The sequence below is a fragment of the Galendromus occidentalis genome, unplaced genomic scaffold (genome assembly GCF_000255335.2).
Source record: "Galendromus occidentalis unplaced genomic scaffold, Mocc_1.1 scf7180000077121, whole genome shotgun sequence".
In the NCBI taxonomy this organism is placed as follows: Eukaryota; Metazoa; Arthropoda; class Arachnida; order Mesostigmata; family Phytoseiidae; genus Galendromus; species Galendromus occidentalis.
In genome coordinates this window covers 87,842-108,834 of record NW_003805109.1, presented here as the reverse complement: position 1 = coordinate 108,834, position 20,993 = coordinate 87,842, and the positions used below count along the sequence as shown (strand labels likewise).

The window sequence follows — 20,993 nt, the reverse complement described above, 5'->3', positions numbered from 1 at the left end:
CATCGAATAAAATATGCATGGCTGGACGGATCATAGCCGAGCTCAGGTACGGTATCCATTCTCGTTTGAAGTTTCCTTCGCGGCAGGATCTGCCACCAAGGAAGATGAGTGGCGGAGAGTTTCGAGCCTAAAATTTTCAAGATACCGCCGTGGGATCGTCTGCTCCATACGTAAGGCCTTCGGAAAGGGAAGTTGTGTTTATGAAAACAAACACAAGAATACCGTAGTGCTGGGTAGTTCTCGAAAATTTCGCGACTCGCAGAATTTTCGGAGATTAACCGAACGATTCGTATCGGTGAGCTGCTAAACACGTTTCTCATTCTTCACTCGTTCTCGCACTATCGGCAGTGACTGCGAGCTGCTAGTCCTCCCCCGCTGCCGTATTCTCCCTCCGGAGAGTCGTTTCGGCTCCGGCGAACGAAGTTTCAGATAGCCCGCAGGTCGTTCTGCGTGGTGCTTTCTGCAATTTACGCAGAGTGAATAGATTCTCGACGCTCAACGTCTATGAGAACCTGCTTCAGCAGTTTTTCGAGTTTCTATTGGGTCAGCAGGTGGCATCTGTTGGAGTAATTCCCCGTTCTTCATGACCCCCGAGATCATATTCGATCTTGCTCCGTAGGGGGTTGGGCTAAAGGTGTTTTCCGACTGGGAACTGTCAGATTGATTGTCCCGCATTTCGTACCGGAGCGATCCGATTAGCTTGAGATCAATCCCGCTCGATCTCTAGTGTTTCGGATCGCGACGCGGATCGACTGCACTGAGCGATTGCTCGAGAATTCATCATAACAGAGAAGATGTTTGGATTTTCAGCGAGGTCCAGGGATCAAGGTTGGAAATGTCAACCTTTTCCGAGGAGTCTCTTGTGAAGCGCTTGAAGGAGCTCAGTCCAACCCAGCAGGGGATCGAGACATTGAGCTTGTGGCTCATACATCACAGGTGAGTCTCATCTTCACCATTCAGTCGGTCGAATGCTCTGGAGGTAATGGAGTACTGCTGAGCGGGAATCCCTAAGCGAGTGTCCTTTATTTCCCCCACCGCAATCATGAAGAAAACATCACAAACGAATCGCGGAAGTTTGGCTCAAGGTTCTTCTGGAATTGGAGAAAGCCTCAAGAAAGGTTTGGGATTTTTTTGGAGTTTTTCCGGCTATTCCCTCCTCCGGCCCATCCCTATGCTCTGAAGTTCTTCTCTCCTCTCACCGACTTTTCGTTTCCCAGCTGAACCTGCTGTATCTCGCGAATGACGTGATCCAGAATAGTCGGAGGAAGGGTCTGGATTTCCCAACCTCTTTCATCGGTGAGTTCGGGCGTCAACTCCTGAGCATGGGTTCTGATGCATGCCGAGCGACCGCCTTCGCGGCTGACAGAAACCTTCATTTCGATCATTCCAGATCCGCTCAATGCAGCGTTCCACCACATCTTCGGAAATCATCCCACTGAAAGCAAGGTGAGTTCACGCGCGCGAGTCGGACAGTTCCGTAGTTTCCACGTTCTGATCACTATTTGCCAAAAGAGTTTCTCGGAAAGCCTCCCTCGACGTTCTCAGCATTCTTCGCCCGGACCTCCGATTCAGAGATGCCATCTCAATGCTTGTTCGACAACTTGATGTATTTCAGGTTCTCGCTGCGATAGAGCGAACGATTTCAATTTGGAAACAGCGCAAAATCTACGATGACTCCGTACTCTCAAGCTTCGAGAAGCATGCGCGAAAGATCAAACATGATCCGTCTGACGAGAAACATCCTAAGAAGGTGATTTCCTTTCGAGTTCATTCTGAGCGACACCTTGAATAAGCATGGGGCGCCCGGGGCTTTTCAAATGCGATCCTCCGATCACGGAATTCTACCAACAGATCGGAGACTCGACCTTTCCGCAGCAGTCCGGTATTACACCGTCGCCGTCTAAGAAGGCGAGACCGAACAGTCCCTTCAGTGAAAACATGGATCTCCTGGAGAAGATCAACGAATTCCAAAAACATAAGGTCGAGTACGACAGTGAGCCTACGAGCGATTCGAAGGTGCCAGATCATGCTGAAGTCATAAGAGCGATCCTGGCCCTCGAAAATGCTCCATCCGCCGACGCTGCGATAAGAGAGAAAATCGCATCGCTTCCCCCGGAAGTTCGGGATGTGGCAATGCTCGAGAAAATTCAGGACCAGGCTACGCTGAACAAGCTTAGAACTCAGGTGAGGCTCCACTCTTCATAATTCAAACCTTCATGGACTCGTGAGTCATGACTGACACTACGATTTGGACGCTCACTCCTCCACGTGACGATTTCGTGTGGGAGCCCTCGAGCTCCGTCGTCAGTTCCCGGGTTGGGTTCGCTATCTCGAACGGAATTCCGCGGTGTTTCTCGCTCCGAATCGCATGTTTTTCTGCATAGCATCTTTTATATAGTTCGTTCATGCTTAGGTTAACTTTCCGGCTGATCCCCAGGTGGATGAGGCTTGTGAGCTCCTGAAGAACTACAATGGCGACTTGGACAAAGAAATCTCAGATCGAGGAAAATTGGCAAATCTCCTTCACGACTTTCGCAAGTATGTTCTCAAGTCTGATTGAGCTGTATGCAGTCTATATTCCTCCACATCATGAGCCTGGATGAACCACATGCTCGGTTCTACGACGAGTTTCCGTTTATTTTTTATTTTTTATTCATTTTTTCATTTTCACTCAAGGTACAACAGCGCGAAGATCATGGACCTAGTCAAGGAGCTCGACACCTACAAACAGAAGCTTCAGACAGCTGTTCAGGTACCAAATTCGATCTGCTTGGCTCGTCGCGCGTTCCGAATCAGATGAGACGACCTTTCCTTCCCAGCCTATCAGAGGATACTCAGATACCTAAATGATTCCTTCTTCTAGGTCCGTGATGAAGTCAGACGGCATGCTAACAAGCTACCCGATATGACTAAACTACCGAATGTCACCCAGGGACGTCTCGTTCCTTTACCGACGGCTGGCGATCTCTTCACCAAATAAGAGGGGCGATGTATCTACCTACATGCTAGAAGTGTACACAATTGTGATTTCGCTGAACTGAGTTTTGAAGTGAGCTATCTCAGTTGGGCTGAATGAAGTATGAGACCTCCCCGAGATGATCGAGTAGGAACGTTCCAGAGACACCTAAAACTCTGGCAACTGAATCCTGTGTTGATAAGGAATGAATCGAGCGAATAAATAATTGAAACGATAGACGAAGCTGTCTTGCTCGGAGGGCGCTCAGCTCATTGTCAGTCCCTATTCGACTAATCGATAATGTGGGTTGGGTTTGGAGTAGGATAAGATTCGAATCGCTCACCCATACAACATTCGACCCTGCGTAAATATTCGGTGTCTGACGAAAATTTCAAGCTCGATTTTGAGACAATGAACAGCTCCTGAGACCTGACAATACGTAGGCCTCCTGCTGTGTCGACGGATGCGCGGAGTTTACGACCGTCCTCTTCTCCCCCGGGAAGCATGGAAGAGAAAAATCCGGAAGCAAGGTATTTTCTTCGCGTTGAAATCCCTCGATTCCCCGTCCGCGACATTCGTTCAGGAGCGTCGGAGGGAAGTTGGAAGAAGTCACGAACTCAAAATGGATTCGGATTCCTCCTAATCATTGTCATTTGCAATCACCCATGCAATGGTCACACTAGGGAACAATTGATCGATATTCTTATTTGGAATTGAGCATATACCATGAATGAGAATCGTTGCCTTGAGCCGTCAGAGAGCGTAACCCGCCCCAGAATTATTTTCTTGAAAGAGTTACTGACGGAGGGGTGACCCCATAATTATCGAAAGGAGCGAAGTTAATTGTTGAGTGTTTGCAAGTTGAGTGAATTGCAAGCATGAAGGGAAAGGCCGACGGGCCGTGGGAAAAAGACCATCGAAGCACGGCTCAGAATAGCGAAAAATTCCACTGGAGTGTGGGTCCATGTAAGTACTACCGTCTGGAGAATTCTCAGAGGGTCGGGGAATAAATCATATCCACGTCCGATGTCGCCGGTGTCCGACGTGAGCCTTTGCATCAATCGCGTTCGATGATTTCGGTGAATCATCTGCAATATATGGGACCAACATGCTACACGATCGGCGGACCGACCTACGAGTCATTCGTCTAAAGACGCCGCGCCGCCCTTCCCTTGTTGCGGGGCGGAAGGGTTGGGGAGGCTCCTGCAAGGTTTAGAAATATCCAAGGACACCCATATCGCAATCTCCGTCCGCTTTCGCTCGTTGAAACTGTCCGGGCGCAGGCCCCAAACTTCCGCAATAGCATTGACACATATCTTGTGGCCGTTGGACGTCTCGGTAGGACCTGAGGAATTAGACGTGTGCCAAGATAGGCCTCACTCCCCGCGTTTGCGTTCAAGGAACCATCGGATTCCTTCCTTGTTGGGAGAGTTCGTCTTCTCTACGTTGGGAGCAGCTGTGAGAGTAGTCAGGGAAGAAAACTCGGTCAGAACCAAATTTCTCAACATGGCATCGGAGGCAAGAGCTCCCGCAATTCTCGTTCTACTCTCGAGCGCTTATGCACTGTCCCCCCGATCTTCGAGCTTTGATATCCCGGTCCCAGAGCTCAATTTTCGCTCGGCTTTGCTTGATTTCGCTCAGTTCCGCTGGATGGCGACTCGAGACGCCTCTTGGGCCTCCCCATCCAGCGACCTGCACTCCTATTGCCTCATGTCTCAAACTAGTCATCGCCCAAGTCCGTCATTACGGACCCTGCATTCCTACGCCCTCTATTCATTGTGATCTCATTCGACTCGGGCTAGATTCCATGTGGAGTAGCTTGTTTTACTCGTTTCAATCATCAACCGTTGGCTGAGCATGGTCTCTCCGTGGGAACGGGAAACTGAAGTCGGATAAATGGGATGGACCGCCCGTTCGTGTTTTTCAGCAGAGATAATCAGCATCATTGTCCTCACACTCTCCCATCAACAGATTTCGCTTCGCTTCAATTTCCACGCCGTACCTCCTGCACGGGTTCCCCGAAGACTTGACATACGTACCATCGTACGGTTCCTCCAAGGGTCGTAGAATCAAACAAAAATTACGGTGGACAGGCGAAAAAGTCGAATTTTCGTTCTAGTCGTCGAGCGTCGGAAGTCGTCCGTGCTCTCTTCCTCAATTCGTCTTTGTTGTTGTGTCTGTGGCGTAAAACAGTAGCAGAAGTTTCGAAGCTTGATGGAGTGTTAAAGTTAGAACTGTTACATAATACCTCGATTGCCAGAAAGACTCCCCGGACGATTCGACGAGCAGTGCCCGGCCGAGCTACTTGGTGAGTGACGAACTCCGTTACCGTATGATTTGGTGCCCATAGTCTAGCTTGCAGGCAGACATCTGACATTTGGACTGTTCGAAGGAGTAGAATAACAGCTCATCGACGATACAGTGGAGCTTCATTGCCACCGATGCGTCACCGATACCTTAATTCGGATTGCATCTCTTGAAAGCAGAGCCTGTCAGTGAGCTCTTCCCGCATTGTTCCGTCATTCAAACTCCCTGGAAAAACACACCTGTTGGAGTATCGTTTCCCCGGAAGAAGAGGCCGCGAAGGATGAATCAGTCGCAGCGTTCCGCGAATCTCCGCGATCCCGACAGCCAGGGTTCGATCAGCCCAAACATTTGCGTGGCTGCATAACTTACGCCGAGCGAGTGCGGCAAGCCTCTCTGGGGAGCAAGATAGAAGTCCCTCTGCGACATACTACGATACTGCGGCAGAACTAGAACAAGCTAGGGGGCATCTTCGTCCTTCTATCAGCAGCCAGAAATCGGTAGAGCCTGACTGAATGTTTCCCGGAGGAGAGTAAGATCAGAGCATACACGGAATCGAAGTCCGAGCATCGGTGTTGCGGGAATTCTATTCCTCGACGACAGTTCGATGCAAGTTCGTCTATGCATCGGCGTCCCTGTCAGAAACTCAGTTTGTCCGATGGAGATCACTCTCGTGTTTAATCATAATTCTACCAGGATGGAGTTGAAAGCTCGCCGGCCCATCTCGCTGAATACGTAAGGACTGCTATCTCCCTAGAGATAAGACTACCCTGAGGAGGAAGTGGGAAGGCTTCTCTGTTGTCGACCAAACGGGTCTCTCTGCTTCAAAGAACTTCACTGTACCATCCGTTTGTTCAGCCAAAAGTGTCTTGACTATTTCTTAAAACAGCGTTTCGGGGTTAATCTGTCCAATCTCAGCCGATAGAGCGTCGCACATTTCGTGCCCTGACGTATAACGAGTCTTCGCCAATTTAGGTAGTGTATACAGAGTAGAGCAAAGACCCTCAGCTAAGAGCACCGACACCTGATCGTCAATGATCGCATACGCAGGAGCTCTCTGAGTGGTAGAGGCTTCAAAAGTCTTTAAACGTGACCCAGCCGGATGACGCCGTGCCATTGAGTGATACGTTATGGACTTGGAATGTTTTCTCAGTATAGCAGAGTTTCGCGTTGGCTCAGATCGTGTGTGTGATCACTGAGCGGGGAGTTCGTCTCCGGTGGTGGCTCCTGTCGAAGCTCGAAGCCTTTGGAGTGAGTCTAATGACACGGGAGTTACTCCCGGCGATTCCCGTCGGCAGCCCATGAGCGGAGTTTACGGGAACGATTCGATCGCTCTCTATGTGATATGTGAGATTTGGAGCTTTGGCGTCGAGAGTTTTCTGCGAAGACGGCTGAGAAAAAACTGTCAATGTTTCTTGGCGCTGTCAGAATTTCCAGCATCGCGATCAGCTGATTCATTGTGAGCACATCCTATCAAGACCCGTCAAGGAGTCACTCGGGCTCAAAGTGCAGGGACAGCTTCTCGATTGAGGTCAGATATTCCTCTTCCTCGATATCCGAGAGTAGATGAATCTCTGTCTCTCGTCGGCACTGGGTCGACGGTTGTCGCCAACCCTTTCTCGGTCGAGCGGAAACTGTTGCTTCTGCTTTACTATGGCGGAGGCCGCAGCGTGATGCGAGGTCCTTCCCATGCTGTCTCTCTTCGCGTCTGTAGGTCCCGATACGATTTTCGAGCCAGCGACGAGAGGGAGGAGGGTTGTATGATGACGTCATTCATTCACTTGGTCTGTGCTGCTGCGTTCATTGAGAGAGCGGCCACTGCGGAACAGCGCTCTTCGCGGAGGGTCCGAGCTGCTTCGATTTTGGGGAAATCGAAGTAGGCGAATCTGCCAAGCGACAAGCACTCTCAGTGGAAATCTTACTCGAAATCAGAGCCGCGAGTATCTGGGAAGATTGACGAGGCCCGTCCTGGGGGCTCTAACGGAGGCGATATACATGAAGCTCATGATTCGTCCGCGATGTGGAAATCACGAGAGCCGCCAACGATGAGGAAACGTGCCGAGGACCGTTCTCGGGCACAGTAGGCTGCTCACTTCATGGGCTTCCCACGCCTTCTTTGCGTCGGGCGGACTTCCCTCCGATGAGACGTCTCCTCAGCGAAATCGGTTCGTGGTTCTTCGGGATTAAGGTCGGCTGGACGTAGACGTACAGCATTTACGCTCGTAGTCTGGTCTCTATAGAGGTATCGGAAAATCTAGAACGAGTCGAGTGAAATTCGTTTTTTCAACAATCGATCGATGAGCTCTACGTAAACACACGAATTATTCGCCTGATGAAACAGATGGCAGGGTTCACAGGCTGGCTGTTCGCCGTCGACAACAGCAACAACAACGCTACGCATAGAACGTGCGGCGTAGAAGCTCGTAGGCGTTCAACGGAGGGAGATGATCAGAAGGAAAAGAGGAAGGGACGGACGGACGGATAGTGTTCCAGAAATAGCAACGTTGGGAGAGGGACTGTGGCCCGACGGCGATGGCGGCGCGCAGAGCACTTGGAGAGTTACTCAGAGAATACAGCAAACCAACATCTGAACCAACATCGAAGTGCTCGCCGCCTCTTCGACTGCCTACCGACTGACTCTTTTCGTGGCTTTCCAATCGACGTGGGAAGGATCACATTATCATGTTGCGGGCGTCGACCGTCAACCTCTGAACCGAAAGCCGGTCCGTGATCCGGAGCTGCTGACAACAACCGTTCCCCAGAGCGGGGTGTGACAAGCTCGTTGGAAAAGAGCGGAATATGTGTTGACACTTCGAGTCATCGGTGATTAGCGGAGCATCGCTGCCCTACCGGTCCCAATGAACTCTGACAAGGTGGATAGTCACATCGGGACGGCTGCGCGAGAGCCTCCTACGTGAAGATGTCTCACCGTTGACTACCGGACCGTGTGTGAATCCCATCTCAGAGGTCGGAATTCACTTCCCCGAGAAGCGGTGCAAACGTTTCGATTAGTTGTGGGCAGGATCATCGCAGGAGAACCGTGAGACGCCGTGATCGCGATTCGAATCCACATGTGTGTTAATCGGGACGCTCGTGGCGGTCGTTCAGACATCGATGGTCGGTGTTATTCTTGATTGATGAGGCTAGTCGTATTGACAGTGGACGCTGATGTTGCTTCTGGAGATTTTCGAGTGTTCTCAGTCGGAATTCGTCTCATCGACTGAGATTCGGGATTCCGAAAGATGTTGAGCTGCTTCTCTTATGCTGCCTATCGTTCTCTGGACGAGCCAGACGGGAAAGCAGAGCTAGACGCCGAGGATAGTCGATCCGCATCCCCTAGAGATTCTACGGGAGGACAAGTGACCGCTGGTACTACCGACGCCATCGTTCCTGCCTCGACAACGACGGCGACGACGACGACCGCGGCGACAACAACAACAAGCACGTCGTCAATCGTCAGTGGACAAACGGGAATCAATGGCAGGCAGCTCCATCTTGGCTCATCCGGCTTAGGAGGTCATCTCAGTAGCTCAACAGGAACTCTCATGCACCTCAGTCCCACGTCACTCGTCTTACCTCAGAATCCGAGCTCTGCTCCGAGTTCTACGGCGCTCACGCCCGAATTGAAGAGACCGCCCAATCAGAAATTCGTTAAACATCTCGAGGCGAATCTTCTCAAAAATTCCATCAGTGATTCCCACTTGAATTGTACAAAGAACAGAGAAGAACGGTACATCAAAGTACCTATCGGCACCGCTGTTCCACCTCCTAGACCAAATGTACCTTGTCCAAAAAAAGACGTCCGTCACAATCCTAGTCACAACCATTTCCATCAACAAAGTTCCCAACGAAACGACCAGGTTCCGAAGACTCTCGCCCCGATCGTTTCTCAAAATCTGCGCTCGGCGCAAGCACCTCTCCACGTGCTACCACAGAGTATGTCGACCGTATTATCGCGATTTACATTTTTCAAAATTCTCGAGCCGCTCTTGTCGACTAAAGCTCAGAGGAGCGCCTTCATTTACGGAACGATACGACGATTCTCTCGAAAGAAAAAAACACGAAAAGCTCTCCATCCGTCTTCCGACAAGAAATCATTCGATACCGAAGGCCTTGCTCAGCGACCTTTTCTCTCGAAGAGACCAAATGGCCGGAAACCGAGTATCAAGCTCGATTCTTCTCTTTTCAGCTTCATTCAGACTCGTTTCATCGGCGAGAAAGTGCAAAATGGCTCCCTCGAACACCGAAGGAGCGACCGGGAGTTCCCAACGAACCTGGCTGCATCAGGATAACGAAATACTTGGAAACGGAGTCATATACACAGTCAAGGTGAGTTCCTCGTTGATTTGTCCATTCGTGGGAGTAGGCACCCGGATGGAAACCACCGGTGCGCTTCAGGCTCGGACGGTTTAGAGGGCTTTTGATGTGAAGCAGGTGCCCACGGCGGCTTGTGAATCGGTTCCTAGACTTCTTTCCAAGAGGTGACACCTCCGACGTTGCAAGCCTCACGCAACAAATGGGGCGAAACTTGCCCTTGCTGGGACCGATCCTTAGGAAGTAGCGTCGGAAGGGATTTTCCCGCCAAGGCCTCTTCCGAATGGATAATAGCGAAGACGAGCTGAAGATGCCGCGCGCAATACCTCGAGTGTGCCGAGCGTAAAACTGACGGATGGTAGGCGACCTAACCGAGGTGCGTTGTATGATCGGGGCGATTTCCCCGGGTGGGGGGACGATTCGCACTCAGATCTCTTCGATCGAAGGTGGCATCGTCAACCATTTCAGCATAGCCGGGGCGAACCAATTGATACTCCTGAGTTTGAGATAAAAAACGATTTTCGTGCTCGTGGCGCCTCTGTTCCAATGACCGAAATGCCGCATTTCGCTGGATTGAATACACCTCTACCGTATATCGCGGTAGGCGCATCCGATAGCTGCCACGAGTGCGTCTGCAGGTTCTCCCTCGGTTGATTATTCTCTCTGATCAACGAAGTCGCCGATGAGATTAGTTCCACCCCTCTCGCGAGCCCGGAATCCCGCGGGACTCCCGAAGCCGTCTCAGAATGTCTAAACAGATCCAGTTGCTCGGCTCAAGGCGTGATGGAATTTCGCGAATTTGTGAATCGGTTCCAAGAAAAACGGAAATGGAATGCATTGACTGTAATGACAATGACCCTCGATTGGGTTCCGCTTCTCCGGGCGAGTGCTGGATGTCCTTACTGAACGCATGAACAGTCTCGGATTCTCACATGCTACGCTTCGAGAACCCAAGCCCCGCAAAAAAATGACGGAATTCCGGGGAAACTTCGCACGGACTTCCTCTCCCTCCGAGAAACGCCAGCAGATTGGGAGGGGCCCGATCCGAAGAATTCCAATCGAACAAGACTCTCTCGATGACTCAGTCAGTGCTTTGGAAGAAACGGTCTCGGGATACCGTTTCTCGGTTCGTCATTCAAGCCTCATCTCTGGAGGCGATCTCGAGCCGCGTGGCATCTCGATGAATCTCAATCGTTCTGCGGGAGGAACGTTGGCGTTCGAGCTCCTTTGTTCAGGCCCTCGATACGTATTGGGGGAGCGAAACGCGATCGGGCACTTCGCGAGCTCGGCGACGGACAACGAGCTCACAGGAAGACGGTCTGAATGACAAGCCGACTGAATGGTTTCTCGATGAGCAATGAGCAGCAGATTGGAGACAAGAAGTCGAATGCCCGCTTCTCTTTGTGTAGCCGGAGCGGCGAATACTAGAACGTAGAATTATACAACGTAGATGTTCAAGACGAGAGCCCGGCATGCATGCAGGCAAACGAAGATGCAATCGAGCTGGCCAGTGCGCAAGTAAGCAGGATGGGAGGCAAACAAGCTAGTTGGCTGGCTGGCTGACTGACTGTCTAGCTGCTTGACTGACTGAATGAATGGCGGACTGGATGCCTGGCAGGCTAGCATACAGGACGCAGGAAGGGAGGAACCTACACCAAAGACGGGGAGGGAACTAGCTGCTTCCTCCGTGACGTCAATGCTTTCCTCCTCCGCATTGGACGCCGTCTGCCAAGTGCTGCGCCGCCGCCTCGGAGAAGGTGGGTTGGCCGGCCTGTTTGCGTGCCGCTTAGTCGGTCCATCCGTCGTAGCGTCGATTGCCTGACTGACTACTTGTCTGGCTCAGTGCCTGTTGAATCGAGGTCCTGAGGTCGGCTGACTTCTTTTTCGTCTGCTCTGGCTTCGCTCAATTTAATTTCTAATTTCGAGTTTCGCGACGGGCTCTTTGATCGCAGCACGTCCGGGTCGTTTTGTCGAGGACGATGTCCGATCCAGGAGGTCATCATCCAACTGACTGCGATTGCCGACGCGATCAGTCGGAGAGCGACCTCGAGAGGGTTTGACCGCGACAAGATTCGGAGAAAAACGTCAGAAAATCAAATAGTCCGCGCTTCGATCATTTTTTCTTCTTCGCTTCTCTCATTCGAGGGGCCCATCGATCGAGAGAGGATATCCGACTCGGAAAGAAAATTATGGAAATAAGCGCCCATTTGTGTTCTTACCTCGTCAATTGAGGTGGAAGGATTCTTCCGGATGGGACGCGTTTTGTAAGCCGCGTCGTCCAGCGAAAGATAATCCGCGATGAATCGGTCCTTAGAGGAGCGGAATCGCTCCTACTTCGATAAGGTCGCGGATTCTCGAAGACAAAGGCGCTGCAAGTCGATCCGGACTGATTTGTAACGGAAAATGCCGGGGTTCTATAGGAAATTCGAGTAGTTGCTATCCGTTGACCCTGTCGAGCTCTTTGTGAATCCGCGAGGCTTCGCATGGGTTATCGTATGCTATGCTACTCAGTCTTCATAAATCAGCGTCCGGATCTTCGGAGAATTCCTCGTTGAGACACCGACGCAGCTTCTCTGATAATTTCTATGATCGCCGTTAGTGGACCGACCGGACCTGCTGCTCCACACTAGCATCCGCATCTAGGATCGGAACCATCGTTCACATTAGAAAACCGAGATTATAATCGATCAGAGCCCCTAACGATGTCGACGTCCCGGATCAGAATCGACGCGAATTGATTCCCATCTTATCAGCCAGAGTGGTAGACGACGGTGGAGATACCGGCAATTATCTCGATGGCTGGTCAGCGTTCGAAAATAGACAGATTGGTCTCAAATTGATTCCGGAGCTCGAAAGCAGCACGAAAACAACCTTCTCCCCGGGCAAGAATTCTACCGAGCTAAGGACGAACGGGGAGAATAGCTCGACGATAGGAAATTGGAGATCTGGTGAATTCGTTGACGAGATTCGAGAGGAAATATTTGAACACGATGCCAGCTCGACGGCAGTCGGGCTGCTTGCTCCGTCCGCTGTCGGCAGCAACAACGCACGCTTAATAGACTTCCGGCGGAGCTTCCTGCCGGAGCTCTTGTTGTAGCGAATTCCGTTCGGTCCTCTAAAATGGCCAGTTCAGTCAACGGGAGCAGCATTGGCATTTTCGCTCGCTGGATAACGCCTTAGGACTCGTTTCGCACTGTGAGCGCTCAGGACCTGTAGAGATGGAAGATTCTGCGTATATTTCTGTGATAGAGCAGGAAAGGACGACATTAAGGGATATTCACGGGAATTCAGGCCGCAGACTCCTGAGCAGATAGCGGAATCTATTGAATGGCTCATCTAGGATCGGCTTGTCTACAGCTCAGTCCTCCACTCGGGAAGTGGGACAAGACAAGAGTTTTGATCGCTGCGTGGCCGTATCAATCATTCAAACTCTATTCCTAATTCTTACAGTATGTCGGCTGCCTGGAAGTTCTGACCTCAATGAAAAGTCTGGATTTCGAGACGCGCACATTGATCGCAAAGTGAGTATCGAGAAACTCTCAGAGAAGTGGAGAGGCTAAATCGATCATCACCACTGTTAGAAATATTTCCCGGTCGTCGAACCATAACGATTGTGTCAGCTCTCAATCTCTGGCGACGAATTAAGCGAACTCCACTTCCGATATTGAGAATTGACATTCATTTCAATCAGGGAATGTATCGTGAGAGTTTGCGAAGCAGCCGGTCTTAGGACAGTAGATCGAAAAAGGAAATTGGACAGACGCTTGCTTCGAGTTCTCGCAGAGAAACCTATCATGGAGCATGCAGGTAAGCCGTATTGGATCTTGAGCGAGATGAGATACGCGGGAATTTTCTCAATTATTTTTGCGAGCTCTCCGTAGCGCAAACCGACCCACTTCTTTCGATGTTCCCGTGAAGGGAGACTTTTCCCCCTTCGGAAGCAGGGCATAATAATCTGACTCGCTCCTCTCCTGTAGGTGCGAATGTCTCACTGTGTATTAGTGCTTCAGCGTTAGCATTGACAGATCTCGAATCGGGCCACATCGTAGCCACCCACGCTATGCCAAACATCAGTTTTGCATCAGGCGAGTATTCAGGGGCAGACCTCCCGGATCTTACATGATCCCTCACGAGAGGCTCTCCGTTAGAACTACGGGTGTCGCTGTTTCAAATTGTGCCAGTACTTCTCGTCATACCGGTGGTAAACATCAATCATTGAAGGAATCATGTGCCCGATAGGTGGTGATCAGGACACATTGGACTTTGTGGCTTACGTCGGGAAAGACGATTTGCACAACCGAGCTTGCTTCGTGCTCGAATGCGAAGGAGGATTAGCCCAGGATGTCATTGCCACCATCGGGCAGGCTTTCGAATTGAGGTAAGCTAATCACATTCGACTCACTCAGTCAGACATTGCCTCGGGCATCGAGGTTTCCTCAGTCTAACGTTTCCATCGAAAAAACTGGGAGGGACGTGCCCTGAAGTTTTTTTTTCCGATGCAGGTTCAGAGAGTTCCTACGACGATCTCCAGTTCCAGTACCTACGCTTCCACCAGCGAGAGATCCTGATTATTATAATGATTTACCTGGGAAGATTCCCCCGGAACCCGCTCCCAAGGTAGCTAGATCCATGAGTACATCAATGCTAGGGTCCAGCCTGGAGTGATCTAGAAGCTAGGGCAGGGGTCTTCAATTTCTCTCGATCGAAGAGGCTCGAGAGTGCTGCGATGCGCAATCGGAGACCCTTGGCGTGAGGTCTGAAGAAGGCTCGGTGGAGCTCCCAGACGGGCTTCACCGTGAATGATTCAGATCTTCCAGGGTGCCGAAGCACGTACCTAGGTTGAATCGCGCTGGTCCAGTACTTCGTACTCATCCGTTGCTCCTTCTCAGGCCCTGCCAAATAACAATAATACTACTGCTACAACACCAAATAATAACACCTCAGCCGCCGGCCATGGCGGCGCTGGTGAAAACCTCATCGATTTAGAAAACACTGAGACAACGGTCGACCCCACCTCTGTCCAACCCATCCACGGTAAGTCTTCCCAGATGTGCCACTCGGGCTCGCATCGATGCCCCCCTCGCAGTGGGAAAGACCTTGATTTCCTCGCCGAAGGCAATGCAAAGCTCGTTATCGAGTCCAATTGTTCTTTGCAGACTATGTAAACACCAACTTAGATCCTTTCGATATGATGCCAATGTGTGAAGTTATTCCTCCAACGACGCTCCCGGCTCCGTCGGCGGAAGTCCATCCTCCGCCCGAAGTTCTGGCCGTGATCGAGCAGCGCCTCCGGGTGAGAGTTCAGGGCTTCGACATATCATAACAGAGGGCTTATGTCCATACATGTCGATTCATAAGAGGGGTTTCGGTTTTGTCGGATGATACGGAATTGAGAACACCATAAAGAAAATCGCGACCATCAGTGTTTTCTCCCAGCTTCTCATGAGCGATCTCGACCTTCGCAATTTCAGGTCGAACCGTGGTATCATGGCGCCATTTCGCGAGAGGAAAGCGAAGCTCTCCTGAAGAAGGACGGCGATTTCCTTGTGCGTGAATCCAAGGCTCAGAAGGGATTTGTTCTCACCGGTCTGCAAGGAGGAAGCGGGAAGCATCTCCTCTTGATAGATCCCAATGGAGTGGTAGGATTTTTCGGAACATTCCTTGGAAACTGAGACACGTATCTCCCCGTCGAATGCTCACCGATATCAGTCACCGGCAGAAAGACCCCGTGACGTAAGAGGTATTTTTTTCCCTCAGGTCCGGACAAAGGAACGTACCTTCGAGAGCGTCTCACATTTGATCAATTTCCACCGAGATAACCAATTGCCGATTATTTCCCTGGATTCGGCACTGCTCCTCATCAATCCGGTTTGCAAACACTAGACGTCCCTCGGTGTCAACCCGATGTACATTTTTCCAAATCGACATCGGAATCTTCCCTTGTCGAAAGCCTTCCGTGTTTCGTCGAGGAAGCTTATTGTCCAAATCAGGGAGAACCGCGCGTCGTCTACAGATTTGTCCATCATTAACGAGTCAATCCAAGTAGAGATGGGGAGACAGCGCGGAATCACACTGTGGAGAGGGGTATATGACAACCCATATGACCCTCGTTCACATTATGGTCACAAGACCGTAGGAGACCCAGTCATGTATTATAAAAGTAGAAATATTCGATATAAGCAGAAAAATCCAGTTCCGCTGTCGACGACACGGGCATGTAGAAGAATAGCTAAAGAAATGGTTTTCGAGGCATCGCCAATGAGACAAACAGGCTCTCGCGGAAATGCCCGAGATCCTCCATAGGGTAGGAATTCGGATGTGTGGATCTGTAGTCCTCCGCGTCTAAAACGATGAATGAAGAACTTGTTCTGCGCGATCAACTGGAGGAACCCGAATGTACTTCGCAAAGTACTGAAGTATGATTAACGTTGGAACATAGCGTATTAAGCGGGAAGGTGATATATGAGTGTGTCTCTATTTACAGTGCTGTAGATTGTGCCATTCGTGAGCAAAGCGTTATTGCTTTGAACAGCGTATGGATTTATTTACACTATATCCCTTTTTCACACCAGACCGAGACCAACAAGTAGAAACGACAGGTACCATCACCACAGTAATGGTATGAGAAAGCCAAGGAGCCCCTCCCTCAAATCTGAGCGCGATTTCCGAGTTGGGAGATCTGCCAGATACCCCAGAATTCGATTAATACTCACGAATCCATCACCAGGGGTCGTCGCTTCAAGCGGACGCGATATGTCGATTGGATTCCTCCGAATTGTTTTGAATTAATCCAAAATCTGGATTGATCCATCAGGACACCCTTGCGCGATATCGGTGGCGGACTGTTCTGATTGGAATCCCTCTCGGACCCATTGTACGCTCGAGTGATGAAACCCCTCGGAAATATTTTCGGATGTCCTCAACAACCTCTCGCATCGTGGATTTCTTGTACCCAACCGGATCCCTTGTAGGACATATCGTTGGAATTTATCCACAATGAGAAGAACAGCAGCCTTCTGATATCTTACTAAGTCTGCTCACTCGAATCGACTACATTCGTGTGACAGATTACTGTCTTGACTACATTTCTCTCTTGAGAAACTCCAGGAAAGAATTAAGTATCTCTACAATGTATTTTTATGGACGAGTACTACATCGTGCACCACTTGATTCGGAAGCTAGATTGGAACATTCATCGCTTTCTTTTTAGCGCTATTCGCTCACTACGAGACGGGGAAAAATGAAGGGAAAAACAAGTCAACCAGTAGTTTTGGGGTAGTTTCGGGGATCCGGTGATAATCCGGCGATTCCTCACGTAGCTGCTGATCGTCCACATGGGTTGTATTGCTTAGCTCCTCGGAAAGAGGAAGATAATATTGACCGTTCATAGCTCCCATGTTGAGAGTTCTTTCCGTCCTCGAACTTGACTCTACTGTCGGACGGCAGCATCGAGTGTGCTCGGGACAGACAGTCTATATCCTGGAATGATCCTTTTTCTCTTTCAATTGGAAAGCCTAGATGACGGTTCACGGTAGAAAGCATACGTCCGCGGAGTATAGGAAGAGATGTACAGGAATACATGATTGAAAAAAAGATAATAGACTTGACCGAATCAAAAACTCGTTTCGCAGCAGGAAATTGATCGAACGCTCGTTCCGTTTTTCATTCTCCAGATGACACAACGCACATGTAAGAATTGGACTTACAAAGGGTTCAGGCTGAATTTTATCGTTGACGGTTCGAGATGCCGAGCATCTCGCGGCGATTCGACATGGTCGTGGGACTCTCAAGAGGAATTCGCGGTTCCCAGGCATTGGGACCAAGAACTTCGAGGAAACGACTTCGGAATTACTCGGAACGCTTTTTGATTTGGTTCTCGGCTAACTGTTGATGTGAATGTTTCAATCACCCGGGCCGTCGATGGGCATGCTGACTGGCGGATGCGGGTGCTCACTACAGACATAATTGTAACTCGAGAGAATTTACTCAGAGAGCAATTCTGGTTAGGAACAGTTACGGATCTGCGGGTCGGAAACCGCTCCGATAATGTCGAACTTTCTCGTCGATCTTGATCGAGTCGATTTCACGATTTCAGAAATGGACAGATCATGAGCTACAGTAATAAAGTTGATCATAGACCATCACTGAGATTTCTTCTTCTCTGAGCGGGATCCCCGTTCTCGATGAACCGCCGCCCGGGTGTATGTATTGAATAAAAAAATTAATGAAATCCCAACGACTGTTTCGATCACCTCGCAACGACCAGTGAGTGGTACGCGGATGACTGGCGGATGAAATTCGCTCGCGAGTCACGAGGGAGCCTCTGCCGAGGGCCAGGACATACGCGACGTTTTTCAGGCCTTCCTGTTCTCCTTGAGTGAGCAGCAAAGGAAAGAATCCGTAGCGAAAGATCTGTCGATCACAAGGCTCAGGCGGCCGCACATGAGCAGCGGGAGAGATACAAAGATTCTGGAAGCCGGTGATAATTTGGACTGACTGCGATGCCTTCGTCATCCAAACGGGCAAACTCCCGTCACCCAGAGGTCTACTTTCTATCAGAGATGATTTCTAACCGTTTTCAGCCGGTTTCAGCTTCTGCAAGGCGGAATCAGGAGAATTCCGAACATATCATTCGACAGTTCCAAGGACGGCGGAATGGAGGCCTTTATTTACACAGTAATCCCCGAACAAGGCAAAGATTAACCGCCTCTTTCACGATCAGCCCAAGAGATGCTTGAAGTCTTTACACTGCCGTATTCGATTTTCGATTTTTCTCGGTATCTTCTTCTTGAATGTGCCGCTGATTATCTGCTCCTCTTTTGAATCGTGCTTCTCGGCTCCATGTTCAATCTGAGGAGAGGATCGAAAGACTCACAAGTTCATTCAATGTACCCGATCGGTAGCCGGCTTGGCATTAGCGCAAGCAATCGCGACCCCAGCTCTTATTCAATGGTACCCGCTCTCACTGACCTGGAAGGCACACATGGCGACAAGAGGTTTAACAAGTAGAGAATTGAGCTCCGGCCACCGTTCCATCTTGCTGAGGGCCAACGCCACAGATTCTACAGTTGACAGGCACTCGTTGTGCGGTTGTGTGCGAATAACGTAGTAGGACGGATGGGTGGGATTGATTTTGACCTGGAAAGAGCTCCGCGTCTTAGTTTGTGGCGTTTCTGATCGATGAAGATCCGAGGCTCCGAACTTTCCACGGTACTAGATCAACCCGATCTCGCCTATTCACCTTCTTCAGCGAATGTAGCTCCTTGTTGCCGAAATATAAGCTCTTGGCTTGGTTCCAAGTGCCGTCAATCACAATCAAGCTGTAGTCTCTCCCAACAGCGACCAAATCCTCCACGTCGATCGCATCCGATGCAGGATAGAGGACATAGGATCTCTCAGGGTTTGAGAAGGTATCCCTCAGAAGCGGATGGCTGAGGTGAGAGGAAGGTTTTTATTTACCTCCAGCTACTTTTCGGTTCACGGTTTCGATCGATCAAAGAGCGGTGTCAGACATCGTGAGCGCCTGCGCCGTCCTCGCTTCTGTGGTCCGATGGAAAGACTCGGCTGAATACATGAATGGAATTTATGCGTTGAAGGTTGCAAGCGGTCCGACTTTTTGATCACCGGCTTCGCCCGATTTGAGGTACCGCTCAAGGCTCCGCTTCGTAGATGGAGCGGGACTCGAGGAAGAGCTTCAGTTCGTATGTCGGAGGAGACGATCAGAGATGGAGGAACTAAAAATTGAGTGCCCCAAGGTCGCTATAATTTGATGGGGGAATCTGTTCAGGTTCTGCCTTTTTCGGACTCCGGATGAGGTCCACTCCGACTAGTTCCTCTCCAGATTTGGATTTTCCGATTGGTTTCTCGCCAATGATAATGCTCTTCAATCAACAGATGGAAATTCGTTTTTTCGCAATTCCTTGGAGGATTTCTCTCGCATTCGGAGTCTGACGCTCATATATCGCTCAGAGGTCACATCGTAAGCGAGTGCTTCTGATCTGGACTTGTTCGAAAGATTTGCCGGGGCACTAACCGGGAGAAATGTCGTCCGCGGATGATATGGCAGTTCTCTAGAGCCGATTCGAGCATCGGAGCGGTTCTCACGTTCCTCTTCTCCTCGTTGGGATGCTGTAGTATCAAGACTGTAGTTGATGTCTTGATTTTATCGACGGGTAGGTGAGAACACCAACAAACATTGATTGGGCGCCTTCAAAGAAAAACAATGTGATCTCCAGTATGTGTCATTTTATTCTGATCAAGTACGCATGTAGATGAATCCATCCGAGAATCGGGATGTGTGGTAGGCGGATTATCGGTGGAATCATCGATCGATCGAGTCATCAGTCATCACGATTCAATGAGCGCACTTACTTGCATCTGGTACATAAACTGCGTTTCGTGCACGTAATGCACTCGTTGGTGTCGATCTCACTCAGTTCTGAGAGAGCTGATTCCAGCTCCTTGTCAGAGTCTGGCATCACCGCCTGTCGAGAAATCGTATAACCCAGTGAGACAATTTTTTCCCGAATTTTCCCCTCTCGGTCGTCCTTCTTCCAACACGCGGCTCCGTTGGTCAACGACGATTTCAAAGCGGTTCACATGTGGAGCTTCTCCCGAGCGGATTCGGGGCTTTGACAGTCCTAGGTGAGACAATTGTCGGTCGTAGGGGTGCGGCTCGCGTAACAGGTGGAAATACGAGCTCAAGTTCTCCCTGAGTCGGCGCTCCCTCAGCGCTCAAAGAGTGTCGGCACGGGCTTCACGACGATCGTCAGCTATAAGCAAATCGATCCCTCATTCCCAATCCGGTTCCGCAACAGTTCTGGATTTGAGGGGATTAATTCAATGATTTCGTGATTGTACGCGTCCGCTCATGACTCCGGACCGAAGCTTGAGATGTCATGTTAGTAATCAAGGAATTAGTGGGGCTTCCACAATCGATGTCATGATAGCTTCCCGATGTTCCTCTTCTCGTCGGAGTGGAAACCAACCTCGGGCCGACAACGCCGATACCAGCGGCGGCACACGGTATCCGCGACCAAGCAAGAGTGCACAGGAGGAGAGTGACTAGCTTCGAATACCTGCTTATTTCTTATTTCTTTCAGGTTGATCCGAATGCCTCCTAGGATTCAAAGATTCTCCATGTCCCCTCCGACTAACGGGGGAATTCCGACTCCTTCTCAGGTGCTTCTAGCGAACTTCTCGCAGATGAGAAAACGTCTCTCCTAAACTCCTCACTCCTGATCACTGGGTCGTCGTCTGCCGTCGTCTGCTAGAAACCCTGGTCCCGTCGTCTAAGGGATGAGGGATGGATGAGGGAAATGGTGGAAACCTTGAGAAAAATACTAGCCAATAATTCCGGAAGACTTCCAACCATAAACCACAGTGAGATCGAGAATTTAGTGGGATACCGAGAGACGCC

The 20,993-nt window shown here is 50.3% G+C and overlaps 3 protein-coding genes across 3 annotated transcripts; 2 read left to right on the top strand and 1 right to left on the bottom strand.

Moving 5' to 3' along the window:
- Nucleotides 1-835: 835 nt before the first annotated feature.
- LOC100903647 (regulation of nuclear pre-mRNA domain-containing protein 1B) lies at nucleotides 836-3,191 on the top strand. The gene is made up of 9 exons (XM_003741014.1): nucleotides 836-936; nucleotides 1,049-1,118; nucleotides 1,218-1,296; nucleotides 1,391-1,446; nucleotides 1,616-1,750; nucleotides 1,852-2,184; nucleotides 2,438-2,538; nucleotides 2,677-2,752; nucleotides 2,864-3,191. The coding sequence occupies exons 1-9, from the start codon at nucleotides 836-838 to the stop codon at nucleotides 2,978-2,980; spliced, it is 1,068 nt and encodes a 355-aa protein (XP_003741062.1). The 3' UTR covers nucleotides 2,981-3,191.
- Nucleotides 3,192-8,740: 5,549 nt separating this feature from the next.
- Shc (SHC-adaptor protein) lies at nucleotides 8,741-15,457 on the top strand. Its single transcript, XM_018638604.1, has 11 exons — nucleotides 8,741-9,196; nucleotides 9,450-9,589; nucleotides 13,025-13,095; nucleotides 13,266-13,381; nucleotides 13,552-13,659; nucleotides 13,814-13,952; nucleotides 14,077-14,191; nucleotides 14,464-14,608; nucleotides 14,731-14,867; nucleotides 15,046-15,213; nucleotides 15,332-15,457. The coding sequence occupies exons 1-11, from the start codon at nucleotides 8,806-8,808 to the stop codon at nucleotides 15,455-15,457; spliced, it is 1,656 nt and encodes a 551-aa protein (XP_018494120.1). The 5' UTR covers nucleotides 8,741-8,805.
- Nucleotides 15,458-18,292: 2,835 nt separating this feature from the next.
- On the bottom strand, nucleotides 18,293-20,643 carry Dtwd2 (DTW domain containing 2). Its single transcript, XM_003741082.1, has 6 exons — nucleotides 20,563-20,643; nucleotides 19,946-20,058; nucleotides 19,608-19,781; nucleotides 18,816-19,005; nucleotides 18,545-18,712; nucleotides 18,293-18,424 (listed from the first exon to the last, which is right to left on the bottom strand). Exons 2-6 carry the CDS (start codon nucleotides 20,050-20,052, stop codon nucleotides 18,293-18,295), a joined length of 771 nt encoding a protein of 256 aa, XP_003741130.1. The 5' UTR covers nucleotides 20,053-20,058; nucleotides 20,563-20,643.
- Between the last annotated feature and the right edge of the window lie 350 nt (nucleotides 20,644-20,993).

Bases quoted from the DNA above. Each gene is read 5' to 3' on its own strand.
- LOC100903647 (XM_003741014.1), top strand. From the start codon at position 836: ATGTCAACCTTTTCCGAGGAGTCTCTTGTGAAGCGCTTGAAGGAGCTC. The intron at 1,447-1,615 runs GTGAGTTCACGC...GATGTATTTCAG, and splicing joins ATCATCCCACTGAAAGCAAG to GTTCTCGCTGCGATAGAGCG. The intron at 2,185-2,437 runs GTGAGGCTCCAC...GCTGATCCCCAG, and splicing joins TGAACAAGCTTAGAACTCAG to GTGGATGAGGCTTGTGAGCT.
- Shc (XM_018638604.1), top strand. From the start codon at position 8,806: ATGCACCTCAGTCCCACGTCACTCGTCTTACCTCAGAATCCGAGCTCT. The intron at 9,197-9,449 runs GTATGTCGACCG...TTCTCTTTTCAG, and splicing joins TCTCCACGTGCTACCACAGA to CTTCATTCAGACTCGTTTCA. The intron at 14,192-14,463 runs GTAGCTAGATCC...GCTCCTTCTCAG, and splicing joins CCCCGGAACCCGCTCCCAAG to GCCCTGCCAAATAACAATAA.
- Dtwd2 (XM_003741082.1), bottom strand. From the start codon at position 20,052: ATGCCAGACTCTGACAAGGAGCTGGAATCAGCTCTCTCAGAACTGAGT. The intron at 19,782-19,945 runs GTAAGTGCGCTC...TTTTCTTTGAAG, and splicing joins AGTTTATGTACCAGATGCAA to GCGCCCAATCAATGTTTGTT. The intron at 18,713-18,815 runs GTGAATAGGCGA...AGCTCTTTCCAG, and splicing joins AGCTACATTCGCTGAAGAAG to GTCAAAATCAATCCCACCCA.